Here is a 26,683-nt window from a genome sequence, read left to right as displayed (position 1 = left end):
GAACTTATACGTGTATGTTTCCAACAACATTTTAAAGACAGCCCACATTTCTTCCGTATTTTTTCCTTCAAAGGCTTTGTCCCAGTCTATGCTCTTTATAGACTCCTTTAGCATATTAAAATTTGCCTTTTTAAAGTTTAAAGTCCTAGTTGATCCCTTATACTGTTTCTGGAAACTAATTTCAAATGAGACCATATTATGATCACTGTTTCCCAAGTGCTCCTTTACTTGAATATTTGATATTACGTCTACATTGTTTGTTATTACTAGGTCCAGTATAGTCTGGTTCCTAGTTGGTTCCTCAACTAATTGGGACATTTAATGGTCTTTTAGCGTGCTCAGAAACCTATTTCCCCTAGCTGTACCGCAGGTCTCAGTACTCCAATCAATGTCCGGATAATTAAAATCCCCCATAATTAAAATTTGACCTAGTTGTGTAGCCTTTTCAATTTGCTGTAGAAGTTGGGCTTCCTCATTCGTACTAATATCTGGCGGTTTATAGCATATCCCTATCAGAAACTTCTCTGAACTTTTTCCTCCGCTGGATATTTCCACCCACAATGCCTCTATATTATCACCAATATTCTCGTATATAACTTCCTGAATACTTGGTTTTAATTCTGGCTTAATATAAAGACATACTCCTCCTTCCCTTTTATTTACCCTATCCCTCCTGAAGAGAGAATAGCCTTCCAAGTTGACTGCCCAGTCATGTGTATCATCCCACCAGGTCTCAGTAATACCTATAATATCATACTGCTCATTCATTGCTACTAGTTCTAACTCCCCCATTTTACCTGTCAGGCTTCTTGCATTTGCAAGCATACACTTAAGTCTATTGCCTCCCTTAGGTATTTCTTTTTGCTTTAAAAAGGGCCGCTCCTTATCGGCTATGCTTCCCTTTCCCCCCTCTCCACCCCCTTTACTCTTGTTAAATTCCTCCTTACTACTCTCAATGTCTATCCCATAAATACTTGCTTACCCCTCCCCCCCGGAGCCTAGTTTAAAATCTCCTCCAACCTTCTAACCATCCTCTCCCTGCAGCCCCCTCCTCATTCAGGTGCAATCCATCACGACAATAAAGATGGCAACTGACCGAGAAATCAGCCCAGTGCTCTAAGAATCCAAAACCCTCCTTCTTACACCAATCTTTTAGCCACGCATTAACCTCCCTAATCTCCCGCTGCCTCCCTGGACTAGCGCGTGGCACAGGTAGTATTTCCGAAAATACTACCTTGGATGTCCTTGCCTTAAGTTTGCGACCTATGTCCCTGAAGTCATTCTTTAGGACACCCCTTCTTCCTCTAACTCGGTCATTGGTGCCAACATGCACCTAAACCGCTGGGTCATTCCCAGCCCCTCCCAACAATCTGCCACACGATCCGCAATATGCCGAGCCCGAGCACTCGGGAGACAACACACTGTTCGGCATGCACGGTCCCGGTAACAGATTGCCCTATCTACCTTCCTAATAATTGAATCCCCTACCACCACAATCTGCCTGGGTCCCTGAGTAACTTTGGTCCCCTCTGTGCTGGAGAGACCATTCCCCTGGTTGCTAGAGGAAGCAGTGTCATCCAACTCTACAAATTCTGAACTGCCTTCCACAGTATCTTCATCCAATCTGGCAAATCTGCTGGGATTGCCTAGCTCAGAACTGGCCTGCCTCTTCCTCCCTCTGCTACCCCTAGTAACTGTTACCCAGCTGCCTACCTGTGCATCCTCCTCTGTCTCTGCTCCACCCTGCTCAGATAACGCATCAACGGTGAGCTGTAAACTCTGCTCCAGGTTGGCAATGTCTCTCAATGTTGCAATGGTCTGCTTTAGATCAGTTACCTGGGCTTCCAAAGAGACCAATTGCTCACATTTATCACAGAGGTATAAACCTTGGAACACTTGCTCCAAGTGTGCATACATATGACAAGATATGCATTGAGTGAGATCATCAAGCCTGCTACTACTCATCTTATTATGGCTAACCTAACTTCTTATAGCCTACAGTGAACTTTAGTACTAGCCTTTCCTAGCCACAGATTAAACCCCTTACTGGATTCAACTCCACACTTTAAACAAAAACAGCACTTGAAATCAAAAAAGCAGTGAAATCACAAGCTCAATGAAATCGCTTGCTACCTCCTGTTAAATAGAGCTTGCACTAACCAGCTGTATCAACTATGCAATTAAACCACACCCACTAGCTCTAACAGAGAGAAGGAAAAAAAAAAAAAAAAAAACCACTTAATAAACACACAGAAAAACTAATCCCGTTCAATAAACACACAGAATAATTCCCCAAACTATATCACTCTCTCAGCACAGCACAGCAATCCTTACCGGAACCAACTCCACACTTTAAACAAACACAGCACTTGAAATCAAAAAAGCAGTGAAATCACAAGCTCAAGCTTTTCTTTTGTAAATAAACAATGATATAATTTTATTATTAAAGTTTCTTTTGCTGAAGAAATTAAATTATTACTTTAACAAAATTGGTGCACTGCTGAGATAAAATCTCTACATAATTTGATTTGGAAAAGACATTTGGATTTCTAGTTTTGGAATTTATGGTCAAAGAGATTTACGTTTTCTCTTTTATAAAGGAAGGTAAGTTATTGCAGATCCTTTTGAAATAGAAAAATAATGTACACCATAGATTGCAAACTGGTTATTTTGGGTTTTTTCCAATGAAATTTGTGTTGCCGGAATGAGAACTTTTAGCTTATTATTTTTGTTTATAGTAACTGTTTTAGAATTTAAAAGTATATGTTTAAAGCGTTACATTTTTCTGTCTGCTACTTTGCTAAACAGTACATCATATGTATTTCTGTTATTGGAATGTAGGCAATATAAATGATATTTGTCTGAGTTCAGGGGAAGCTGCTTTGTGAACTGCTTATCTGAGTATGAGTGTATGTTAATGAGTGTTGAGAAGTTAAGAGATAAAATAAAGAGTTAATAAATCTACATAGTCACTGAATACAGTGTTGAGATTGAGGCTATCTCTCAGACGCGAGGCCTAATAGACTTTCTGGAGAATGGAACTGCGGGGCCACTATCGATTGATTGCGCACTGCGGGACACATTCAACTTGAGAAAATTGGACTTGCGTACTGCAAGGTCCAGTTCTTAAAATAAAATAAAAATAAAATAAAGATGAATATAAAATATAATGAGTGATTTATGTACTGCGGGGGATAAATCCTCAGTGAAGTATGAGAAAGATTGTCTATAGGTTTAGATAGAAAAAGAAGTTATATGTTTGTAGAACTGCGGGGCTACAAACCAAAAAATTTGCTTTTTTCAGTGATTTGTGTAAGGCTGTATGAATATGACTAATCATTGTGATAAGCAGTTCCCAAGTGCAGGGTTCTTTGATAAAAATATTTTGGATAATGTGCAAACAGAAATTGAGAAATTGAAAAATCAGAAAACAAAGTTATTGGCATATTGAGGTATTGATTTAGGTGATTATGAAACAGTTATGTCTGAAAAGACACATGATAACAATAAAATAGTTGGAGAATTATCTCAATAGAAATAGTTTAATAGGGAGCTGCAATACCAGAAGTAACCAATAGATGGCGCAGGGGCTGCTTTAGTATATCAGAAATAGTTAACTGTAATTTTTTTATTTTTTTAAAAAAAACAAACCCATATTTGTTAGGTTGTCAGAAATTTATTATGGGTTTTGGAAATTTCCATGCCTAAGGGACATTGTTCAATTTTGTGATAATTATAAATGCTGTGCATGAATGACATTTTTGATCATACTAAAATCACTAATATTTAATATCATTGTGTTGCTATTTATGCATTTTCTCCTGTGAGTTGATTAATATAAACTTTTCATGATTAAGCTAAAGAACAGTAAATCTTTTAAGGATTAATATGCATAAGATGTGGCTAAAATGTCACTTGAGATGGTTATATGTATGTATATATATGTATATGTGGACATATCAGAGCATAGATAAATGGTTGTTAAAACTTGGAGCTGCATTGTTAGTAGAAACTTTCAGAAGCATTCTTCAAATTGCAACCCTAGAGTGTAGGAGTAAGAATTTGTGAAAATTAGAGTTGATTATTAATCGTGATATATTAATATTAGTAAGGAAAAGGAAGATTTTAAATATACATTATTGACTGTTCAATTAAAATCCTTTAGACAAACAGAGTATTAATAGCCCAATAATTTTTAAATATTCAATGTGATTGTGAACCACACCTAAAAATGTCTGGTAACTATTTTACATGTCGACAATAATTATTCCTATCATTTTTTTTTTTTTGTCAGGACAGAGACACACAGACCCATCCCCCACACCTTTCACTCGTAGTGGAAGGTTCTTTTGTATCCAACAGAGAGAAGGGTGGGCCATGAGCTTTGAAGAAAAAAAACTCATGTGCATATTTCTGACCAACAGCAGAGAACTTTAGATGTTGAACTATTAATTTTATTGTTTGATTCTCCTGAGACTTTTATATCACACTGTGATTTTGTATTTATCTTATATGTTAATAACTTACTTAATATTCCTATATCAACATGGCTACATGGTTTCCAGATATAAACTGCAATTTTGCCTGTTCAGGTTAAGTATTTGGGTTATTGCTTGACCCAAGGACTGACACATCTTTCCTCAGAAAGAGTGCAAGTTATTCTGCCTATGCACTAGTCTGTAAATAAATCACAAGAGCACATTTTTTAAGGGTGTGTAGCTGGAGTTTACATGGAAACGATCAAAGACCTATTTTTTATTGTAATGACAAATTTAGACATAGATGCTCATTAATTGTCAATCTGTTTAAAAGTGGTTGCAACTTTAGCATTATTCATAGATAAAGTATAATATCTAGTACTTAGTCAGAATTATCTCTTTTCATACTGTATCCTGTTTTGCTCTTGATGAATTTTGCACAAACATGACAAGTCTTCGCTGCCAGATTCGTAAATTGTAAATGAGATCTTATGGCTCTTCTTTATCTTACCATTTGTTGGTGTAATATCTTTAATACTGTTATTAGTGTGCATAGGAATGCACAGAGGGTGGATGAGAGTACTGATAAGTATATGAATTTTTTTCTGAATTAATGTCTATTTAGGACTGTATGGAACTGTTGGACTAGAATCTTTACTGCTAGATCTCACATTGAGGATACACAGTTACTAGGAGTAGGTATAATTTTTTATACAGATGGTAGTTATCATAGATAAAATGAGACTGGAAAGTTATGTATAGGATATGCAAGTAGCACTCACAACAGTGTTTGAGTTGGTGCAATGCAAAAGTATTAAACATCTACACAGATAGTAGACATGTATTCTGTGCATTGTGGTGGTTTAGAGATTGTTTAAGTGTAGTAGGTACTTTGATATCACATTTTCAACGTGGGAAGAAGATGCTAGATGCTATTCAGATGTCATTGCATGTAGTGATTAAGTGTTAAGATCACACAAGTAATACTGATCAATTTCATTAGGTAATAAAAGGACAAATAAAGTTACAATATGTGTAGTAAGAAGTCCATTACTAATTTACATTTCTTCACAGGACTTGAATTTGTTGTTGGTTTAGTTACTTACTGATCAGAAATTAATCAATGTAAAAGTTTTGTTATCCACAAGAATTGGCCCTCTGAAAGTTGAAGGAATGTGTACAAGATACCAATGGTACATGGAAAGATGTTAAAGATAGATCAGTGGCCCCAAAGGCTTACCTACCGGCACTGGCAGAAGCAGCCTATGGTCTGACTCATTTAGGCAAGTATGGTATGTGTGGACTTGAGGCCTACTAGTATGCACCTGGCTTCTCTTCTCATGCAGGTAAAAAGGCTGGTTCATGCTTTATTTGCCTGAGGGAAGAATCCAGGTAAAGCCATATCTGTAGAACCATCACATATCCCTCCTGCAGGGACTTATTCCAGGTAATATAAAATTGACTTCATCCCAAAAAATAAATAAATAAATAATAATAAGAAAATTTCATAATCTACAGTATGTACTAATGTTTGTAGACATGTTTTCTAAATGGGATAGAAGTATAATTCCACCTCAAGTTGCACTGCAGTATTTGCAGCAAAGAAATTGGTATATGAGTTTGTTTATAGATATGATATATCACCAATGATGGAGAATGACAGTGGTACACATTTCATTGTGTAAGTTTTTTTTTTTTAAATGTATTTTACTAAGAATAAAAAATAAGTTACTGAAACAATTTAATGGTATATAAAATACACTGAGTAAAGTGATGAAGAATACAGGAATGATTTGGTTAGAGGTTTTATCTCTAATATTTTATAGTATCAGAACCACTCCCAGACTTCCATTCAATTTTTTTCACCATATGAGATTTTGTTCAGAAGACAACCCAATATTATTATCAGCCCGCAAAAGACTTTTAAGATGCATTCAAGATGTAACTATTAAGTACCTGAATGAGATGAGTAAGCAGTTACAAAAGCAACAAGAGACTTTAAAACTGATTGTACTACAAATGCCTATTGAGAACTGTCAGTATATACAACCAGGAAAATGTTATGGTCAGAAATTTTTAATGTTCTAGTTATTTGACAGATCGATGGGAATAACCACGGCACTGAAAGTTGCTGAAATAAGATACTTGGATTCACATATCCCACTGCAAGAAGGCAGTCGATCCGACAGTGACCTGAAAAGACACAGAGACTAATAAAGTTTTGGAACCATATATAACAATATTGTTTCAGGACTTGGACAAAGATGTGATTCGGGAAGAAGAATCTGACCCAGAAGTCAAAGGAAAATATCCTTATTATCATTGTTGTTAACGCAATAGGCATGATTTATTTTTATTGTTATACCTTATATTATTTTTTTTATGGACATTTGGTTATGAGGACCTGATGGTAAGATCCGGTAGTGGTTTTGAGGGAATGGGGGCATATAGTCGTAAAAAATAGAGAATCAAAACTGTCTTCATCATTCATTCTACTCATAACTAATAACACATACAATAATGACACATATAAGGTAGAATTAAAAGATAAGTAATTGGAGATGAACCTGAAGATTGTAATGAGAGACTGTCAACTGAAATATGTATATGTCAATATTGTAATAACCTCCTGAAATGGTGTACAATGGTATTATAGGACGAGCAATTAAACTAATTGTTGGATATGTATACATACACTACATGGACACCAATATGTTGAAATGTTACCAATACCTTTAAATCTTACAGAGTTGCTTAATTTGCCAGAGGAAAGACCAGTTCATAGGAAATAGAATGAAACACGGCCTCTTTACTTAAAATTGTTGCCATATGTATTGACTGAAAGTGTTATATGTATATATTTTACTAATAGACCTATAGATGAGAGAAATTAACATCTAGGTAAATTTGGGAAAAGTCCTGCATTTAAAAATAAATCTAAAATTTAGATATGTTGGATCAAAGAGATCTTTGGGAACAGTAGCATGAAAATACAATATTATAATGTTACAAGATGGTGATTGTAAAGAACAGTTAGAGAAAAACAAGTATGGAAAGTTTATAGATATTGTATACATAGATATATTACATGTAGCAATACCATGTATTTTATTAGATAACATTTTACAAATGTGGAAGTAAGGCATATAAGTGTATACCATTAAATTTAGGTAGAATATGTTATCTAGGTGAGGTGATTCCAGTTGTTAATGTATTTACACAAAATGATTTAAAGGAAATTGTATCGAAAAAGTATTTAATAGATATGTGACTATAAAAAGAAAGGAAAAAAGTGATGAAAAGAGTGAACAACCACCAGTATCACAACTTATTAGTGAATCAACTGGTGTACAAGTATGGATTACATTAAAAGTTATAGGTATTGCATATAGAAATGTGAATTGGTTTTATATCCAAGGTTTAGCTACACTGATTGATAAAATATCAAATGTGAATGATGAAATCTTTTGTTATGTTGCAAAAGAGCTTCAAGTTTTCAAAATATAGTTAATAGAACATAGATTGGTCTTAAATTATTTTACTGCACAAACAAGAGGTTATTGTATAACATTACAGATGAAGTATGAAACATAAAGTTGTACCTTTTTGACAAATAAAACATAATCTAGAGAAGATAATTATATGGATGAAGTAGTAAAAGTAAAGAGAGATTTTGCAAACATACATAACATGACATTATCTGCAGTAGATACAAGGTTTTCGTTGTTCGATTAAAAACAATATATAATAATAATTTTTCAGGTTTTGGTACATGGTTTCAATCACTGATGCATTCATTAGGAAGATTTCTTCTCTTTATATTAAGAATATTGTTAGTTATCTATTTAGTATTAAAATGTATACCAGTACTGTTGAAATTTTGTAAGAAAACATTGAGTAGAGAAATTAAGAGAGTGAATAATACAGGGGAAGAAATTATAGAACTGTATGAACAAATTAAACCTCATAATCATAATATTGTGATAGTTTAGAGAACTGTTAAAGAGGTCTTATTTTGGATGAAGACAATTTATTAATATGAAAATATTTACATTGTTTTATCTTATTTTAGTATATCACTTATATTTGATGTGGTTTTATTATATCAAATTGGATCCTTGCGTGTGAGCTGATGAGAGGGATATGAACAGGAATGAAGGAGTTAATTCAAAGAACAGATGTTTCTAATCAGAGGTGGTGAACGAAGACTTGCAAGAATTTCTCCAAAATCTCCATTTGCTCCCCTGGATTCAAAAGAACCAAGACACGCCTATATGCCATCTCAGCCAATTGTAATATGACATTTGTAAATTGTAGTACAACCTACTTTTGCTGGTATAAAAAGTAACTGTCTGGTGTGGAAGACCAGAGTTTTCAGAGACTGAAAATGAGAGTGATATTATCACAGTGCAAGATTTTCTTTTGTAAATAAACAATGATATAATTTTATTCTTAAAGTTTCTTTTGTTGAAGAAATTAAATTATTACTTTAACAAATCTATTTTGCAAGCAGTGGCTAGATTGATTTTCCTTGCAAACCGTTCTTCCTCTGCTGAGCCACTTTGTCAGTCTCTACATTGGTTGCCTGTATTTCAACTAATCCAATATAAAATTATTCTACTAACAAACAAGACCGCCAACACAATTGCACCAACATAAATCTCCTCACTTGTCTCAAAATATCTTCCAACTTGACACCTCCGTTCTGCAACAAGATCTGCATCTCTCTTCCACTCTCATCACATCCTCCCATTCCCGGTTACAGGATTTTTTTCGGGCTGCATCTACTTTGTGGAATTCCCTCCTTTGCACAGTAAGACTTACCTCTAGTCTTCAAACCTTCAAGCGTTCTCTGAAAACCCACCTCTTCAGACAAGCTTATGATATTCCTCAACCAGCATCTTAATCTCCCTAGGTTACCCTATTACCAACCTCTACACAGCTAACACAAGACAACAAACCTCTGATGAAGAATGCTATGTGAATGATCCCACAGCCCACTCAATACTTTTACCTTTGCATTCTAGCTGGTCCAATGTGCAATATGATGTAGCACATGCCCTTGTGTTTCAAACTCCCATTGTCCCATAGATTGTAAGCTTGTGAGCAGGGTTCTCTTACCTCTCTGTCTGTATGTATTACCCAGTATTGTTTTATTAATGTTTGTTCCCAATTGTAAAGCGCTACGGAATTTGCTGGCGCTATATAATTAAATGTTGATTATGATTTAAAAGAAGCAAAGGTTGGACAATGAAGCACTCCAGTCCTTTATCCAAAAAGTATAGATTAAAACTAATCTTTATTGGTAACTATTAAAAAGGCACTCATTAGTACATTGGTAATAGGTGAAATATCTTAAGAAAATAGAAAAATAGAAGTGTAAAAAGGAAATAAGTGAGTTTAAAATGTAGACCCTGGGGAGGAACTGATCCTATTTAAACTTTAAACAGTGCATTATATGCCCCTCCTTTTTCCTCATACACACATAATATTTTCTTTGATAATTACAATTGAGTAATATAACATTTTATATCAATATCTTAAGTTTTATATCATAGAGAGACTTTAACTAGATATATGGTTCTCCTACTATGACACTGGGAACCAAGATAACAATTTTTGTATTAACAATTTATCCCACAGTCTTAGTACTATGGATTAGACTGCTGTTCCATATTATAAGTGAAATTTTGACCAAATAGGATCAGTCCCTCCCCAGGGTCTACATTTTAAACTCACTTATTTCTACCTTTTTCCACTTATCTATTTTTTAAGATATTTCGCCTATCACCAATGTACTAATAAGTGCCTTTTAATAGTTACCAATAAAAATCAGTTTTAATCTATACTTTTTGGATAATGGACTGGAGTGCTTCATTGTCCAACCTTTGCTTCTTTTAAATGACTTAGAACAAATCCTAATCAGTACTTTGCTTGTGTTTTTTTCTTCATGCATGTCTATCTATAAGGATTCTACATTGTCACAATATCCACAGATATCCTCCAGGCATGTCTTAAACTATTTTTATATATAGACTCATCGGTTCATATTCAATTGTCGGCAGAAAATCTTATTATTACGGTAGTTTTCTTGCTGGATTTCAGCTTGCAACTATTACCGTAATAACGGTAATATTTTTAACGCGGCGCGGAAAACAGACAATTGAATATGCCCCATTATCTGTTTCCTATCATTCATAAGAAGCTATATCCTTGCACTGCCCTGTCACAAGTTTCACCCAGCCAACTTTATACCCACAACTCGTATACCCAATAGAGCTGCTAATTGGAAAGCTTACATCCTAAGTGGAAGAGGGCACAGCTGAAATAAGAGGAGTAAATGTGTTTCAGAATGGAGATTGGGATAGTTGTGAGGGTGCATTAGTGTGAATAGTGTTTTCGAGGATAAGGTCAACTCTAAAAAGAGATTGGTTTTCAAATAGCATCTAAAGATTTCAAGGCAGTAGGAAAGTCTGATTGAGCGTGGTAGGGAATTCCATAAGTGGGGAGCAGCACGAAAGAAGTCTTGTAGGCAGGAGTGAGAAGTGGTTACTAGAGACGAGACAAGGCGCAGGTCAGAGGTAGATCTAAGAAGGCAGGAGGGTGAGTATTTTGATATGAGATTTGAGATGTATGCAGGGGTAGTGTTGTTGAGGGCTTTGTAGGTAAGGGTGCGTAATATGAATTTAATTCTGGAGGACATAGGTAGCCAGTGTAGGGATTTACAAAGTGGTGCAGCAGTGAGAGTAGTAGATCAGTCTTGCAGCAGCATTTAGGATGGATTGAAGTATGGTGTCAGGAATGCCAGATAGCAGGAGGTTGCAATAGTCAAGATGGGAGATTATGAGAGAATGGATAAGAGTTTTGTTAGCATGTTGAGTAAGAAAAGGACGTATTCTGGCAATGTTTTTAAGGTGGAGTCTACAGAACTGGGAGAGTCTGGATGTGAGGAATAAAGCAGAGGGTGGAGTCAAGTGTGACACCAAGTCAGCGGGAGTGTCAGACGCCGTCTCCGTGCTATGCCTGCGGCACAGAGACGGACGTCTGCTCCTGTGACAGAGCGCTCGGTTGCCAGGCAACCGAGCGTACTTCCGGGTCAGCGGTCGCGCGTTCCGTTGCTAGGCAACGGAACGCTTCCTAGTAACTCCGGCGGTGTTGTTTAGCGTCACCACCGCCAGTGATTGGACTGCACCTGTATAAAAGCCTCACTCTGGCACATGGAGAGTGCCAGAGTATTAGGTCTCATCCTAGCTCCAGCGTTCCTGTGTACCGTTTCCAGCGCTTCCTGTGTATTACCCGGCTTGTTACTTACTACCCCTGTTCTGTGCTCCCTGTGAACTTGACCTCGGCTTGATATTTGACTCTTCCTCCTGTGCTTCTGACCTCGACCCGGCTTTCCTGACTACGGCTTTGAACTTTCCCTTGGACATCTCCTGAATTCACGGTTTGGACTGGGCCTGTACGACACCGCTTTCATCTACTGCTTCACTGATTACTCCCTTAGAGGACCGCGACCTGCGTGTTCCCGCAGCTAAGACCACACTTCCTTGCGGGGGTCCCTGGTGAAAACCAGGAACACGTTAGACTCCGCACCTCTTGGGTGAGTAGTGCAAAAATCAGTAAGCAAATACCCTAAATCTGTGACAGTATACTCTGGCCATGACGTCAGATGGAAAAGGTGAACCTACAACTCGGGACCTCATTATCCACCTGGGCCGCCGAGTGGAACAGCAGGAGGCGGACCAGGCTCGTTTACTCCAGTGTGTGCAGGGAATCCTATCTCGCCTGGACTCTCTACGGGCAGGACAAACCCCTCCGACGGAACCATCTGCGGCTCCTTCTCGCTCTGCAGTGTCCCCTGCGGCTCCTGCTGCCCCTCCAGCCGCCACTACTGGACTAAGAATACCTTCCCCCGATAAGTTTGACGGGGATCCAAAAAGATGTAGAGGGTTCCTTAACCAGTGTGCCATTCAATTTGAGTGTAACTCTACAGCATTCTCCTCAGAACGTACCAAGGTAGCCTTCATAATTTCGCTACTTAGTGGGCAAGCCCTGGCCTGGGCATCCCCATTATGGGAGCACAATGACCCTTTGCTGGAGGACTCCGCAGCTTTTATTGACATGTTCAGGAAGGTCTTCGACGAACCGGGCAGAGTCTCTTCTGCCGCATCTAGCCTATTGAACCTGCGACAAGGTTCTATGTCTGTCGGGCAGTATGCCGTACAATTTCGGACTCTCTCCTCTGAGCTTCGATGGAACAATGAAGCCCTCATTGCTTCCTTCTGGCAGGGTCTTACCGATCGAATTAAGGACGAATTGGCTACCAGAGAACTCCCCTCGGAGTTGGACGCCCTCGTTTCATTATGTATCAGGATCGATCTTCGTTTCAGAGAGAGAAGTTCAGAAAGGTCCTCTACAAGACGGACTCCCCATTTGGCTCCCCAATTTCAAAACCCAATATCTTCCACTGAAGAACCTATGCAGCTTGGCCGCTCTAAACTAACGTCTGAAGAACGCGAGAGACGGTTCAAGCAGAGATTATGTCTATATTGTGGGGAGTCTGGTCACGTTCTAAGTCTCTGTCCCAAGAGACCGGGAAACGCCTCCTCCTAGACGGTAAGAGGGAGGCCGCCTTAGGAGTCACCGTTTCCACTCCCTACTCCACCTCCAATCTCGAGTTTCTCATGCCTGTCCAGCTCTTGACTACTAAAGGACCCCAACAAATCTCTGCCTTCGTGGACTCCGGTGCCGCAGGAAATTTTATTTCGGCCTCTCTTGCTTCAGAGCTCCAGTTAACCATTCAAGATCTGCCCCAACCGCTTACCCTCACTGCCGTGGATGGTAACCGTGTCAGCAACGGTGTCATCTCCAGCATTACGAGTGCGGTTCAATTGTTGGTAGGAGCCTTACATCAAGAGTGGATCCAATTCCTAGTATTACCACAGTCTATTAACCCACTGATACTGGGTCTTCCTTGGCTCCGGAACCATTCTCCTCAATTTGACTGGGTTCGTGCGGAGGTTATTTCCTGGGGCCCGCAGTGTCATAAGCAATGTATTCCCTCACACCGCTTTCAAGTCTGTCATACTCAGACGAATTCTAAAACCTGTACATTACCTTCGGTCTATTTAGCCTTTAAGGACGTCTTCTCCAAACAAAGATCAGAGATTCTTCCACCCCATCGCCCGTGGGACTGTCCGATTGAATTAATCCCGGGAAAAGAAATTCCTCGTGGTAGGACGTATCTCCTGTCCTTACCGGAGACCCAAGCTATGTCACAATACATATCTGAAAACCTAGCCCGAGGGTTCATTAGAAAATCATCTTCTCCAGCCGGAGCAGGATTTTTCTTTGTTAAAAAGAAAGACGGATCCTTACGCCCGTGTATTGATTATCGGCATCTAAATAAAATTACTATCAAGAACCGTTATCCATTACCCCTTATTATGGACCTTTTCGACAAGATTAGTGGAGCCCGCATCTTTACCAAACTAGATCTCAGAGGGGCATACAATTTAGTACGGATCCGTCAAGGAGACGAGTGGAAGACCGCGTTTAACACGCGGGACGGACATTTCGAATATCTAGTCATGCCATTCGGGCTTAGTAACGCCCCCGCAGTATTTCAATCCTTCGTTAATGAAATCTTCCAAGACTGTTTATATCACTTTGTCGTTGTCTATTTGGACGACATTCTAATCTTTTCCCAAGACATTGCCTCCCATCGACACCATGTGAAGGAAGTCTTACTCCGATTACGAGCTAATCGACTCTTCTGCAAATTAGAAAAATGTATCTTTGAAGTGGAACATATCTCTTTCCTTGGGTACATTGTTTCCGGAGCAGGATTAAGCATGGACCCACTAAAGGTGTCTGCCATTACCAACTGGCCTCTTCCCCAGGGCACCAAGGCCATCCAAAGGTTTATTGGATTCGCCAATTATTACAGACAATTTGTTAAAGGGTTCTCCTCCATTATTGCACCTATAACAGCGCTGACACGAAAATCAGCCAACCCCAGGAATTGGTCTCCAGAAGCCCTAAAGGCATTTAATCTCCTGAAACAGGCCTTTTCATCCGCTCCAGCCCTGTCTCAACCGGATCAATCTGAACCCTTTTTTCTAGAGGTTGACGCCTCTGCTATAGGTGTGGGGGCAGTACTCTTCCAAAAATCCAAAAACGGTTCTCATTTACCTTGCGGGTTCTTTTCCAAAAATTTTTTATCCCACGAGAAGAATTATGGAATTGGTGACAAAGAGTTACTAGCTATCAAGGCTGCCCTAGAGGAGTGGCGACACTTACTTGAAGGTTCACGTCATCCAGTAACGGTCCTTACCGATCATAAAAACCTGCTTTATGTTAGCGAGGCTCGATGCCTTAATCCACGCCAAGCTCGATGGGCATCGTTCTTCGCACGTTTTGATATCATCCTGACCTACCACCCAGGATCCAAGAACATCCGAGCTGATGCTCTATCTCGATCTTTTGACAACACGGATCTCTGTACTTCCTCGGAACCCCTACCCATTCTAAATCCTACCAGGGTTATCGCCCTTACCAAAACCACGGCCAAGACACCCCCAAGGGGCTGTTCCTTCTTAGAGCCTAATTTACGAATTAAAGCCCTCCGCTGGGCGCATTCCTCTAAATTGGCAGGACACGCTGGTGTTAAGAAAACTCTTGAATTTCTTCGTCAGAGATATTGGTGGCCGACACTACATTCAGATGTATGAAGTTTTGTGGCTTCTTGTGATACATGTGCCCGTTGTAAGAACCCCAGAATGGCCCCTTCTGGACTCCTTCAACCACTTCCCATTCCAGATTTCCCTTGGCAAAGCATATCCATGGATTTCATCACAGACCTTCCCCCCAGCAATGGATACACCACTATTTGGGTTGTTGTGGACAGATTTTCTAAAATGGCCCACTTTGTACCTTTGTCTGCTCTACCATCTGCTTCTCAGTTAGCTTCTATCTTCATTAAAGAAATATTTAGACTTCATGGATGTCCTCGTGAGATCATCTCTGACCGTGGAGTGCAGTTCGTTTCCAAATTCTGGAGGGCCTTTTGTAAAATACTTGGGTCTGACCTCAAGTTTTCATCAGGTTATCATCCACAAACCAATGGTCAAACAGAGCGGGTTAACCAAGATCTCGAAGTCTTCTTACGATGTTTTTCTTCAGATAATCAAGCAGAATGGGCTAATCTCTTGCCCTGGGCGGAGTTTTCTCACAATATTCATCATCACGAGTCTACTGGTGCCTCTCCATTTTTTATTGTTTATGGTTCCCAACCCACCCTCCCAGATTTTTCCAGCCAAAGTTCCTTGTCAGTTCCCGCAGTGGAGGATGTCATGCGGAACCTTTCTCAGATTTGGTCTAACACAAAAGCTAGACTCCAAGAGACTTCCCTACGCTATAAGCAAGCAGCAGACCGCCATCGGAGACTGGTCCCTCTTTTATAGGTTCACGACAAAGTATGGTTATCCACACGTAACCTTAAGTTAAGAGTACCTTCTCAAAAATTGGCTCCCCGTTATATTGGTCCCTTTTCCATAACACATGTGATCAATGCAGTAACCTACAGACTCCGGTTACCCCCTTCCCTGAAGATCCACAATGTCTTTCATATCTCTCTTCTCAAACCACTTGTACTCAATAAATTTCATCAGTCGCCTCATCGTCCAGCTCCTGTACGTACTACGGAAGGTGAAGAATTTGAAGTTAGTCGTATCCTGGATTTCCGTATCCTTCATGGACGACACCAATTCTTAGTACATTGGAAAGGCTTTGGGCCAGAAGAGAGATCCTGGGTGCAAAAAGAAGATCTCCACGCCCCACGGTTATTGAAACAGTTCTTCAAACAAAGATCTATCCAACAAAGTAGGGGAGGAGGTACTGTCAGACGCCGTCTCCGTGCTATGCCTGCCGCACAGAGACGGACGTCTGCTTCTGTGACAGAGCGCTCGGTTGCCAGGCAACCGAGCGTACTTCCGGGTCAGCGGTCGCGCGTTCCGTTGCTAGGCAACGGAACGCTTCCTAGTAACTCCGGCGGTGGTGTTTAGCGTCACCACTGCCAGTGATTGGACTGCACCTGTATAAAAGCCTCACTCTGGCACATGGAGAGTGCCAGAGTATTAGGTCTCATCCTAGCTCCAGCGTTCCTGTGTACCGTTTCCAGCGCTTCCTGTGTATTACCCGGCTTGTTACTTACTACCCCTGTTCTGTGCTCCCTGTGAACTTGACCTCGGCTTGATATTTGACTCTTCCCCCTGTGCTTCTGACCTCGACCCGGCTTTCCTGACTACGGCTTTGAACTTTCCCTTGGACATCTCCTGAATTCACGATTTGGACTGGGCCTGTACGACACCGCTTTCATCTACTGCTTCACTGATTACTCCCTTAGAGGACCGCGACCTGCGTGTTCCCGCAGCTAAGATCACACTTCCTTGCGGGGGTCCCTGGTGAAAACCAGGAACACGTTAGACTCCGCACCTCTTGGGTGAGTAGTGCAAAAATCAGTAAGCAAATACCCTAAATCTGTGACAGGGAGGCTGAGTAAATTGTGGTGTTATTGACAGTGAGGGAGATTTGAGTGCAGGTGGTGACTCTGGCAGGAAGGAAGAAAATAAGCTCTGTTTTGGACATGTTGAGCTTTAGGTAGCATTGGGACATCCATGTGGAGATAGAAGAAAGACAGTTGGTTACACAAGACAGTACAGAAGAAGAGAGGTCTGGGGAAGAGATACAGATTTGGGTGTCATCAACGTAGAGGTGGTATTGGAGGCCAAATGAGTGAATTAGTTCCCCAAGAGAAAAGGTGTACATTGAAAAAAGTAAAGGGCCAATAACAGAGCCTTGTGGGAGCCCAACAGAGAGTTAGAGTGGAGGGGAAGATGTGCCAGAGGTAGAAACACTAAAAAATAGTTTGATAGTTAGGAAGTGAACCAGGAAAGAACTGTGTCAATGGAGTGAAGGGTGTGTATGAGAATAGGGAGATCAACAATATCAAAAGCAGTAGACTTCTAGGAGAATTAGTATGGAGAAATTACCATTAGATTTTGAAGTAAGTAGATCATTGGTCACTTTTGTGAGAGCAGTTTCAGTGGAATGTTGGGGGCGGAAGCCTGATTGCAGAGAGTCAAGAATAGAATGAGAGGAGAGAAAGTGAGACAGGCGTTTGTACACTAAACGCTCAAGTAGTTTAGAGGCAAAGGGGAGGAGAGAAATAGGGCGGTAGTTGGAGAAAGAGGCTGGGTTGAGAGATGGTATCTTTAGAAAAGGTAAGATGAGAGCATGTTTAAAGGAGGATGGAAATGTGCCAGTTAGAGAAAGACAGGTTGAAGAAGTGTTAGAGGTGGGCATGCAGTGGAGGAGAGGGAGTAGTTGGGAGGGAATAGGGTCGAGTGGACAGGTTGTAGGGTGAGATGATAAGATGAGTGCAGAGATTTTGTCTTCAGTTACTGGAGAGAATGAATTAAAGGTGGATTGGGAAGTGTATGTAAAGGTTTGTAGAGTGAGTGGAATTTGGCATGAGGAAATATCTTGTAGAATGTTTTGCTTTGAAGTAGGTGGCAAAATCATGGGCAGTGAGGCAGGAAGGAGAAGTAGGTGCAGGTGGGGCGAGAAGTGAGTTGAAGGTGACAAAGAGGCGATGTGGGTTAGAAGACTTGGTGGATATTAGAGATTTGAAGAATGTTTGTTTAGCAATTGAAAGAGCAGTGCTGTAAGATGAAAGGATGAATTTATAGTGGAGGAAATCGGGATAGGAACAAGATTTCCTCCAGTGGCGCTCTGGAGCTGCATTGTCTAGGGCTGAACTGAGTGTTTTGTTATAAGTAGTAAAGACTATATTAAGCTGGTATGCATACACTGATGCTGCAGTAATGTGCAGATTGCTAACTGATTAATATATGCAGCTTTATCTTTGATTGTATTTTTCAAAATGATTTTACTCTAAACTGCAGATATTTAAATTATTTAAATGGTAGAATATTAAGCCTTGGTGGTGATCTGTTTTATAAGTACAAAACATAGCTCACCACCACTGGTAAATACTAGTTTACGTGTTGTATTTACAATTTAAGTACTGTGATTTTTAAAACTATGGTTATGTGTGATAATATATAAGAAATTATTTTCAAAGATTATTCGTATAGTTCCAAATATGGTTCTATATGTACTCATTAAGAACACAGTATTTGTTTTATAGAAGACATGCTGATTTAAGCATCATATTTGCTATTTCAGTTATACACTGTGTTTGCTAATTGATTATAAAATGCATAAAAGCTCCTCACCTCTTTATAACATTAGGTGAATACTAAGAGTATTAAGTGACATTATATTTGATTTAACTACATGTGAAAGTATTCATTTAAAGTTCCCAGCCTTTCATATTATGTTTTGCCTTTCATTCCCTTCATTTACTTATAATGTGAATGTTATTTCTTTGCATCACTACCAAAAGTATTTTAATCCACGTTTATTTATTGGCTCAGTTAGTCGCAGGTGGCTGAGATTTTATTATTCATGATGGTTGCTAAGTGGTTATTCTTAGATCAATTCATTTTAAATTAAGGACTGCATATTAGCAGCGGCAAAGTTTTGCTGCCATCCCAGTCACTGTGTTCAGGGATCGTGACTTCAGTCCGACGACCTGACCCCAACGTACTTTTCGTCTTCGTGCTTGTTTACTATGTGCTATGTTCTTCGTGAATGAGTGTCACAATATTAACGTGTAAGGGAAAACTGAAAAAGCCAGAGATTTCAAAGCTTTCCACACCACAGGAGCAATGCTATGTGATATCATATAAGCCTTGTTACATCAAAAGAAATTATTTCTATTTCCCAACCAAAACCAGCTGTAGGAATGCATGAGAAGCAAATTAAGGATAGCTTCATTCAATACTAAAAAATGTTTTGGGTGGAGCTAAATCTAGTAAACTGAGAGTGGAAGGTAAGTATGTGGTTTTTCATCTCCTCAAACTCCACCAAAATTTGTTTTGGGTTTTGGGTCAGGATATCTTTTAACTGCCTTGGCCAATGTTTAAATACATATTTGTATGCTTCAATCACAAAGCTAAGCTTCCAAAATCAACGTCTTTACAAAAACATATAGAGGGTTGGGGGGTATATTTGAAGACCAAGAAAAATGCTGTAAAAAAGTATGTTAAAGAATGAAAAAACAACCTTAATTGAAGAGAACTGGGGAGTGTAGGTAAAGGTGGGTAGAGTGAGTAGGCAAAAAAAATCCTATACCTGTAAGCAAAAAATAACCCTATGCTTGTAGGACAATGAGGGAGATGCAGTGGTATTTATGGAGGGACTTTGTCCTAAACCATCTAAATAGTAGAGGGAAAATTCACTGTATTGTTTATTGTTTGTTACAAGCAGGAAATTCAGTATTGTTTTGAATGGATATGGGACGTATGAGGCCTTAGGTATCACTCAAAACATTTTCAACATTCAACCCACTCAATATAATTGCAAAAACTAGGTATAACAAATAACATTGCTTTTATACATATATACAATAATAAACAGAACCTGTATATTTACATTATTCAAGGGTATTTGCAGCTAATATCTGTATCTGTACATCACTCCCGCCCTTCCAATATAATGAATGCCTCTGCTTCCTGCCTCCTGAGGTCAGGCCCAGGGGAGAGAGTCAGTCCAGGGGGGTCATGCACCGCTGGGTTAGATGCAGTCAATGACAGTGGATCAGAGTCCCCGGAGCCCATCGTCCACCATCCCAAGCAGCCTTTTACATTTTGACAGTCTCACAGCAGCAAGTGGTGTTCTACTGCTCGCTGATTGCCAGCATAACAAAGGGGCGGAGCAAGAGCAGACATGATTGGCATCAGGGCTCTGTGCCAGAGAAAGTTTGCAAGTGGTGCACTTTGCTGTTCATTTGTGTTTGCCAGAAAACTTATGGATAGGGGTTATATAACTCTGCCGTTCAGAGTATTCATGCAGTGTGTTGGGGAAGTGCATGACATCACTTCCATTACACATTGCTATCTGCATGAACAATTTTTACTAGGTGTCGCCAAAGAAGTTTCAATTCAAAAACACAATTTTTTTTATGGGACTGTTCTTTTAACTAATTAGCTAAAATACAAAGTACATATTGTTTACAGCATAGTGAAAAGTTACATGTTATTGAGACTGAAAAGAGAAGCAGCAGCATAAAAAAGAAACTGTAGCTCAGACACTTATCTCCAAGAAGAGAACACTCATTCAAACATAATGCAAGGGAATGAACTTGCAGGTAAAGAAGGATAGAGAAAAATAAATAGTCTGCATACAATTGTGGCCTTCCTGTTAGTGCAGTACATTATTGTCTGTGTGGGCAGTATGTGTCAATGCATAGAAAGCAGCTAATCTTCACCCTGAATTTTACCCAACAATATCTCATATTGCATTTCTTTTGGAAAACAGTAGAAATAGAAACATTCTTTGTAAAATTTTATCTGCACAAAATCATCATTAGGTTGTGTATGTGGAACGGTGCACTAAACAAAATATTAAACAAAATAATGTTGATAATTATGTCCCATTAATTGAATTTGTAAATATGTTGGTTTGGTGATTCAATGCTGTTAAATTTATGCATAGTTGCCTACTCTCCTGGAATGTTCCGGAGACTCCCAAATTTCTGAGAGTCCTCCTGGACTCCCGGGAGAGTAGGGCAAACCCCCAGTTCCTGGTTATTTAAGTGATGGGGCGGTGCGCAATTTGTGCGTCATCATGCCCTCGTCCCCTGCTGTAATAGGTTACAAAATGTGATGTCAGTTTAGGCAGAGGGATCAAATAATGCTTTTCGCCGAGCCCAAACCACACACTCCCACCCCCCCATCTCCCGGAGCACAACTTGCCAAAGTTGGTAGGTATGAATTTATGCATAACATGAGTTACTGATAACTGATCTATGCCGAAGAAAATAGGCATTAGGATTTATCTATTGCAAAAGTCCTGTATTCTATTCTAGTCTTTTCATACCGTTTTGATTTTCATTTAACCCGTCTATTTATTGAAATCTGTCACCTACATACTCAACATATACTTAAAAATAACAAATGATAAATATAGGTTTATCTATTAGAAACTATAGTTTCTTATGCATCAACTATTTACAATGATAATTTGGAAACAAAGAGCCACTGTTGAGCTGGTATCAAAAAGTATATAACATAACATAAAACATTTATTTATCAAAACTTCTAAAATGGAAAAATCATATTCTAGATATCATTTATCCAGCATATTCTAGAAAATGATAGCTAGAAAATGGTTGGTTGCTATATGTAACACCTCCACGTTTCCATTTTAGAAGTTTTAATAAATCTACCTCATAGTATGCAATCAGTGAGCACAGAAACATCTAAAACCTAACTGCTGGTGAAAGCTGCAAAATTTATGTGACCAAATGCAAATACTTCACAATATAGTTTTGAAAGTTTTGGTTATCTCTAATAACAAGCATATATGCGTTAGTGCATGTGTACAAATGTATCTGTAGAATACAAGCACCCACTTTCATGCACGCTAACACAAAAGGAATCACGCTTCCACACAAACACAGTTATTTAAACACTTCTTAAATTGCTACTTTAAGTCTTTAAAGGTGTTTTCCACTTTAAATACATTTCTATTAAATCTCCTCTGCTCTGTTAAATATTACTTCTACAGAAATCTCTCCTTTGGCCTTCCTCCATCCGCTGTATTTAGTAAGGTCCTGGTACTCACATATACCACAAGATATAACCCAGATTCACTAATGCTCTGCTTTCTCTATGTAGCATGACTGATCTGAAGCAATTATTCTAAATGAAACCAGTTGTTAATTGGAAGAGCTGCTACATTTCTAATCAGCAGCCACTTTCCTTAACAACACTTTAGGTGATGAGCAGAGGGTCCCAGCTATATGTGAGTGCCAGGACCATTGTAAATTCAGTAAAAGTAGTAATATCGGGAAGAGAGAGTTTACTTGATTTCTTTTAAAATGTTGAAAACCCCTATAACAATTTCCTGCAAGTCAACAACGGAATAAATTTTTCTTGTCTTGCAAGTTGATCTGTTCCCTGCTTAGTGCTCACTCAAGTGATTAAGACAAAAGCAACAATGAATTCAATAAGCCTATTTATAATTTAACTTAAATGGAGAAATGATTTACACAGACTTCAGGTTAATTCTAAGATGAATTACTTTCTGGATAAAGCAACTTAAACTGCACCAGCCACATACCTTCTTTGTAGTGATGAGCAGCAATCCCATTACCATAGGTTCAGAAATGTCCCTATTTTTCAATACAGATAAAATCCGTTACAGGGATCCGTTGCAACAATATGTGAATTCTGCATGTACACTGGCGCATCTGACAAGGAGTTGAGACTTCTCTCCTGAAATGTAAAGGGCTTAAATAATAGTGTGAAACGCTCTCTGGTTATCCGTCAAATTAAGAAGAATGACTCTGACATTGTTTGTTTGCTTGAGACCCATTTACATGGTGAAAGAGTACTCTTCTTAAAGAAATTCTGGGTGGGTGAGGAGTATCACTCCACTCATACCACCAATTCTCAAGGGCTTGTGCACAGGCGTCTTGGTTTATCTCTAGAAAAACTCCAGGTGGACTCTGGAGGGAGACATGTCCTAATGAAAGCTGCTATCAATTGGGCTCCAGTACTTCTCCTAGCGGTATATATACACCCACCGTACAATAGTGAGGTACTAAAAAATGTGGTGAATTCATAGCAAAGTTTCCACATCATATAATGATTCTCAAGAATTGTACTAGCTCTTTTCTCCCATTCCCTAGTGCCGGCAGTAGGTGTGATAGAATATAAAGCCACAGGACTCTCTGACCACTCGCCTCTTCTCCTGTCTACTGACTTTGCCATTACTAGTGGTCAGTCCTTTCTGCCTTTCCCTGATGGACATGGGAACAACATTGGTGAAGTCAGTGGGAGGGGTTCTTTGCAGATAATTGTGAGACAGCACAGCCTCCGATAGTCTGGGACGCATTTAAAGCTCTTTTGAAAGGGGCACTAATCACTGTAGCGGCAGAAATAAAAAAAGTCGTCTAGACAAAAAGAAAAGGAATTGGAGGAAAACTGTAAATACATAACCAGTAGATCTGAATCTACAAGACAAGCATGGCAGTTAGCACAGGGGGAGAGGATTGACTATGTGTTTGACAAATCCAAACGTATGCTTCTCTTCTTAAAGCACGCGCACTACCCTCAGGGTGACAGAAAAGGGATGTGGCTGGATCACTTATAAATAACTTTTTTTGTGGCTGGATCATGTAGAAATAATTTATTTTAGAAATGTATTTCAATTAATGGTGCAGACACCAATGTATATAGTTGCAAATGCACTTATCGTGTGACATTGAGATGTGTTTTGTATGGAAATGTCTTGTTTGGGGTTTTGTGACTTTTCTATAGAAGTCCCAAGTTAGCATATTCATGGAGGGGATGTGTTTTGATGCTGTCTAGAGACAGGTAAACGCATGCTATTTAGAACTATTCATCGCTCAGTGCCCCAAACGTCTGTTAGCCTGTACACGCACCTGTCTGGTGTGGCTGCATCTCATATAATGCAAGCAGCAAGTTTTAGTATATAGCAGAGTAGTGTAAATATTGTTCACTTTGCACTGAAGGAAAATCCATGGTTGGGGAAACATATTGTATCCTGATACTAAAAATAACTTGTTGGGGCTGGGGAGGATCAGGGGGCAGCGTTACCCCCTGCCAGGATTTATGCCAGCACTGTATAAAAAGTGGGCTGTTTGAATATGTAATGTATCACACCATCTGTACATTTCTAGCTGTCATTAGTACCTTCAACTAGTGACTGTGAATTGTCCTTGTTAGGATTACTTGAGCTAATAAAACATAATTTTGTTTCAAGAACCTGCTTTGACAACTACTTACCCTGCTGTAAATTCCTGTGACCTGCAGATTAGACCCAAATCTAATACATTCTCTAGTTGTTCTGAGGTGGTTTGCAGGCTTTTTGGACCCGTTGGGCAGGATGCAGGGGAACAGATCCGTGGTCAAGTTATAGAGCTATTACTATTACAAAACAGGAGCGTGTGAAAATAACGATTTTGGTGAGGAATGAATCTTTACCCTCATCTGACCTCACATTTTGGTTAAAGAGATATACAACACTGGTGTCTCCTTTACTCAAGTTACCTGATCATAGCTATGGTGTCTGGAGTGGCGGATGGTCAGCCATGGTTGATCTACGGTGCACGGAGCCTGGCCTGGTGCATATACCATCGGCTGCGTTCATAGGGCATGACAAAATACAATGCTTTTGTCCAGGTCAGCCTAGGATGTGCCACCGTTGTGGGGATTTTCGCCACCTCAGTGCCAGCTGCCCCTCCCAAAACTGTGGTCAATGTGGTGAAGTGGGGCATGAGGCTAGAGGTTGTGTAAGAATATGCTGTAATCTTTGTGGGGAAATGGGGCATCCTTTTAGTGGATGCCCTCATGCATCACATAATAACAGTGGGTATATCCCTGATGCAGAGTTGGTTAGAGTAGTAGAGGACATGGAGGCAAGGGAAGTAGTGTTGGTAGAGGGGAGTTCTGCCTTGAAGATTGTTCCCGCTATTCCTGCCCTTTCATTAGTTCAAGAACAGCCAAGTACTTCAGCTTCTGCTCTCTCTAAGGTGACTAAAGAGCAACCTTTTGTTGTGCAAGGTAGAAGGGGGAGAAGAAATCAGGCTAAGGAAAAAGGCAGTGATAGTCTAGCGTTATCAAATAGGTTTTTGTTTTTTTCGAGTGATGAGGAAATGGAAGGGGAGGTGGTTAGGTCAGGGGAAGGTGAACTGAGTTTCAGACCAAAAGTGACTAGAAAACACAAAAAGATTGGGGCCTCTGAATATAGAAAACCTAAGGATAAGTCTGATGTACAGGGTAAAATATCATTAATTAAGACATCTAAGGAAGTGTTTCTAAAGCAGCCAGTCATTTCTCTCCCTAAGTCCTTTACTGTGGAGGAGTTGGCTCCAGTTCCTCTTCTTCCGGGTCCCTCTGATCTGGAGGGTGAGGGGTCTGACCTGAAAGTGAATAGTCAGACTCTCATCTTCTCACCCCCCATCATCATCGAATCAGGTTTCTCAGTCCCAGGGAGACCCCCTGACCCACAGAGGGTGGTATTAGAACCCTTGGTGGATGACATTTTGAGTCCTGTTGATAGTGTAAATAGGATGGTGGGTGGTAAGTCTTCTTTGGTTTTCCGGGAAGGGGACACCTTGCCAGTGGGGGTCAGTTTTAAAAGGTGGGCATCTTCTGATGACGATTCTGTGAAACAAGTAAAGAAGTAGTAATCAGGATCCTACTTGTATAACTCTGAAGGATGGCTTCCCAGCCCATAAGGTTTGCCACCATTAACGTGGCATCAATTCGGTCCGAACGTGCTTGTTACATGGCCTTTAATTTTTTCAGCACAGTTGAGGCTGATTTTTTATTTTTGCAGGAGACCAGAATAGGTCGATTAGCTGACCTACATAAAGCCAAGAGGGAGTGGAGGCGTGGGCCTTCATACTGGTCTCTTGCTGCCGAGCCGTACGGTGGGGTGGCAGTCCTTTTTACCGACATGATAACTGTCCAACGAGTTATAGAGCTCCAAGTAAGTAGATGTATGGTTTTGGATGTCAACCTGAGAGGACATGACCTGAGATTGATCAACATCTATGGTCCACAAACCAAATGGGAAAGGAAGTGTCTTTTCAGGGAGATAAAGCCATATTTTTTTTGGACTCAGCAGATTGTCTTTGGTGGTGGTTTTAACACCATTATTAGGACCAAAGACAGGGAAAGTTTAAGGGGTTCTCTGGGCTATTATTCCATTTTTCTAGTTAGTATGGTAAGACAGGCAGGTCTGGTGGATGTGCATGTTCACCTTTTTCCAGACCTCACGGGTTTCACTTATTATAGAGGTAGCTGGAGGTGTAGAATAGATAGGGTTTTCGTTAAGGAGAGCTCGAAAACTTGGGCTCCAGAGCTAGAGCCAGTAGAGTTCTCTAACCACATTTACCTCAGTGTATCCTTAAATGCCTCGGAGACTCTTCAGAAAGGTAGGGGCCTTTGGCACCTGAACTCTAAGCTCCTAGAGGAAGAGGAGATAAGACAGTCCTTTAGAGACTTCTTTGAATCCCAAGTGAAGCTTTTGGAGGCAGGGTG

The 26,683-nt window shown here is 39.8% G+C and overlaps 1 protein-coding gene across 6 annotated transcripts in view; it reads right to left on the bottom strand.

Moving 5' to 3' along the window:
- The window catches only part of ZBTB7A (zinc finger and BTB domain containing 7A), a 115,818-nt gene that overhangs the window by 62,337 nt on the left and 26,798 nt on the right, over positions 1–26,683 (bottom strand). Inside the window, exon 3 of one of the 6 annotated variants that reach the window (XM_075204848.1) lies at positions 6,203–6,671. The exons of 4 other annotated variants lie outside the window; for them this stretch is intronic. In XM_075204848.1, coding sequence (XP_075060949.1) covers positions 6,563–6,671 — 109 coding nt within the window. In that variant the 3' untranslated portion in view covers positions 6,203–6,562. Of the gene's footprint in view, positions 1–6,202; positions 6,672–22,749; positions 22,886–26,683 lie in introns of those variants that run through there. One more of the 6 variants, XM_075204849.1, reaches the window with a different exon arrangement.

This window comes from Mixophyes fleayi, chromosome 1, assembly GCF_038048845.1.
Source record: "Mixophyes fleayi isolate aMixFle1 chromosome 1, aMixFle1.hap1, whole genome shotgun sequence".
Taxonomy (NCBI): domain Eukaryota; kingdom Metazoa; phylum Chordata; class Amphibia; order Anura; family Limnodynastidae; genus Mixophyes; species Mixophyes fleayi.
Note: the sequence above shows the minus strand (reverse complement) of the source record. Positions and strands in the feature narration are given on the sequence as shown.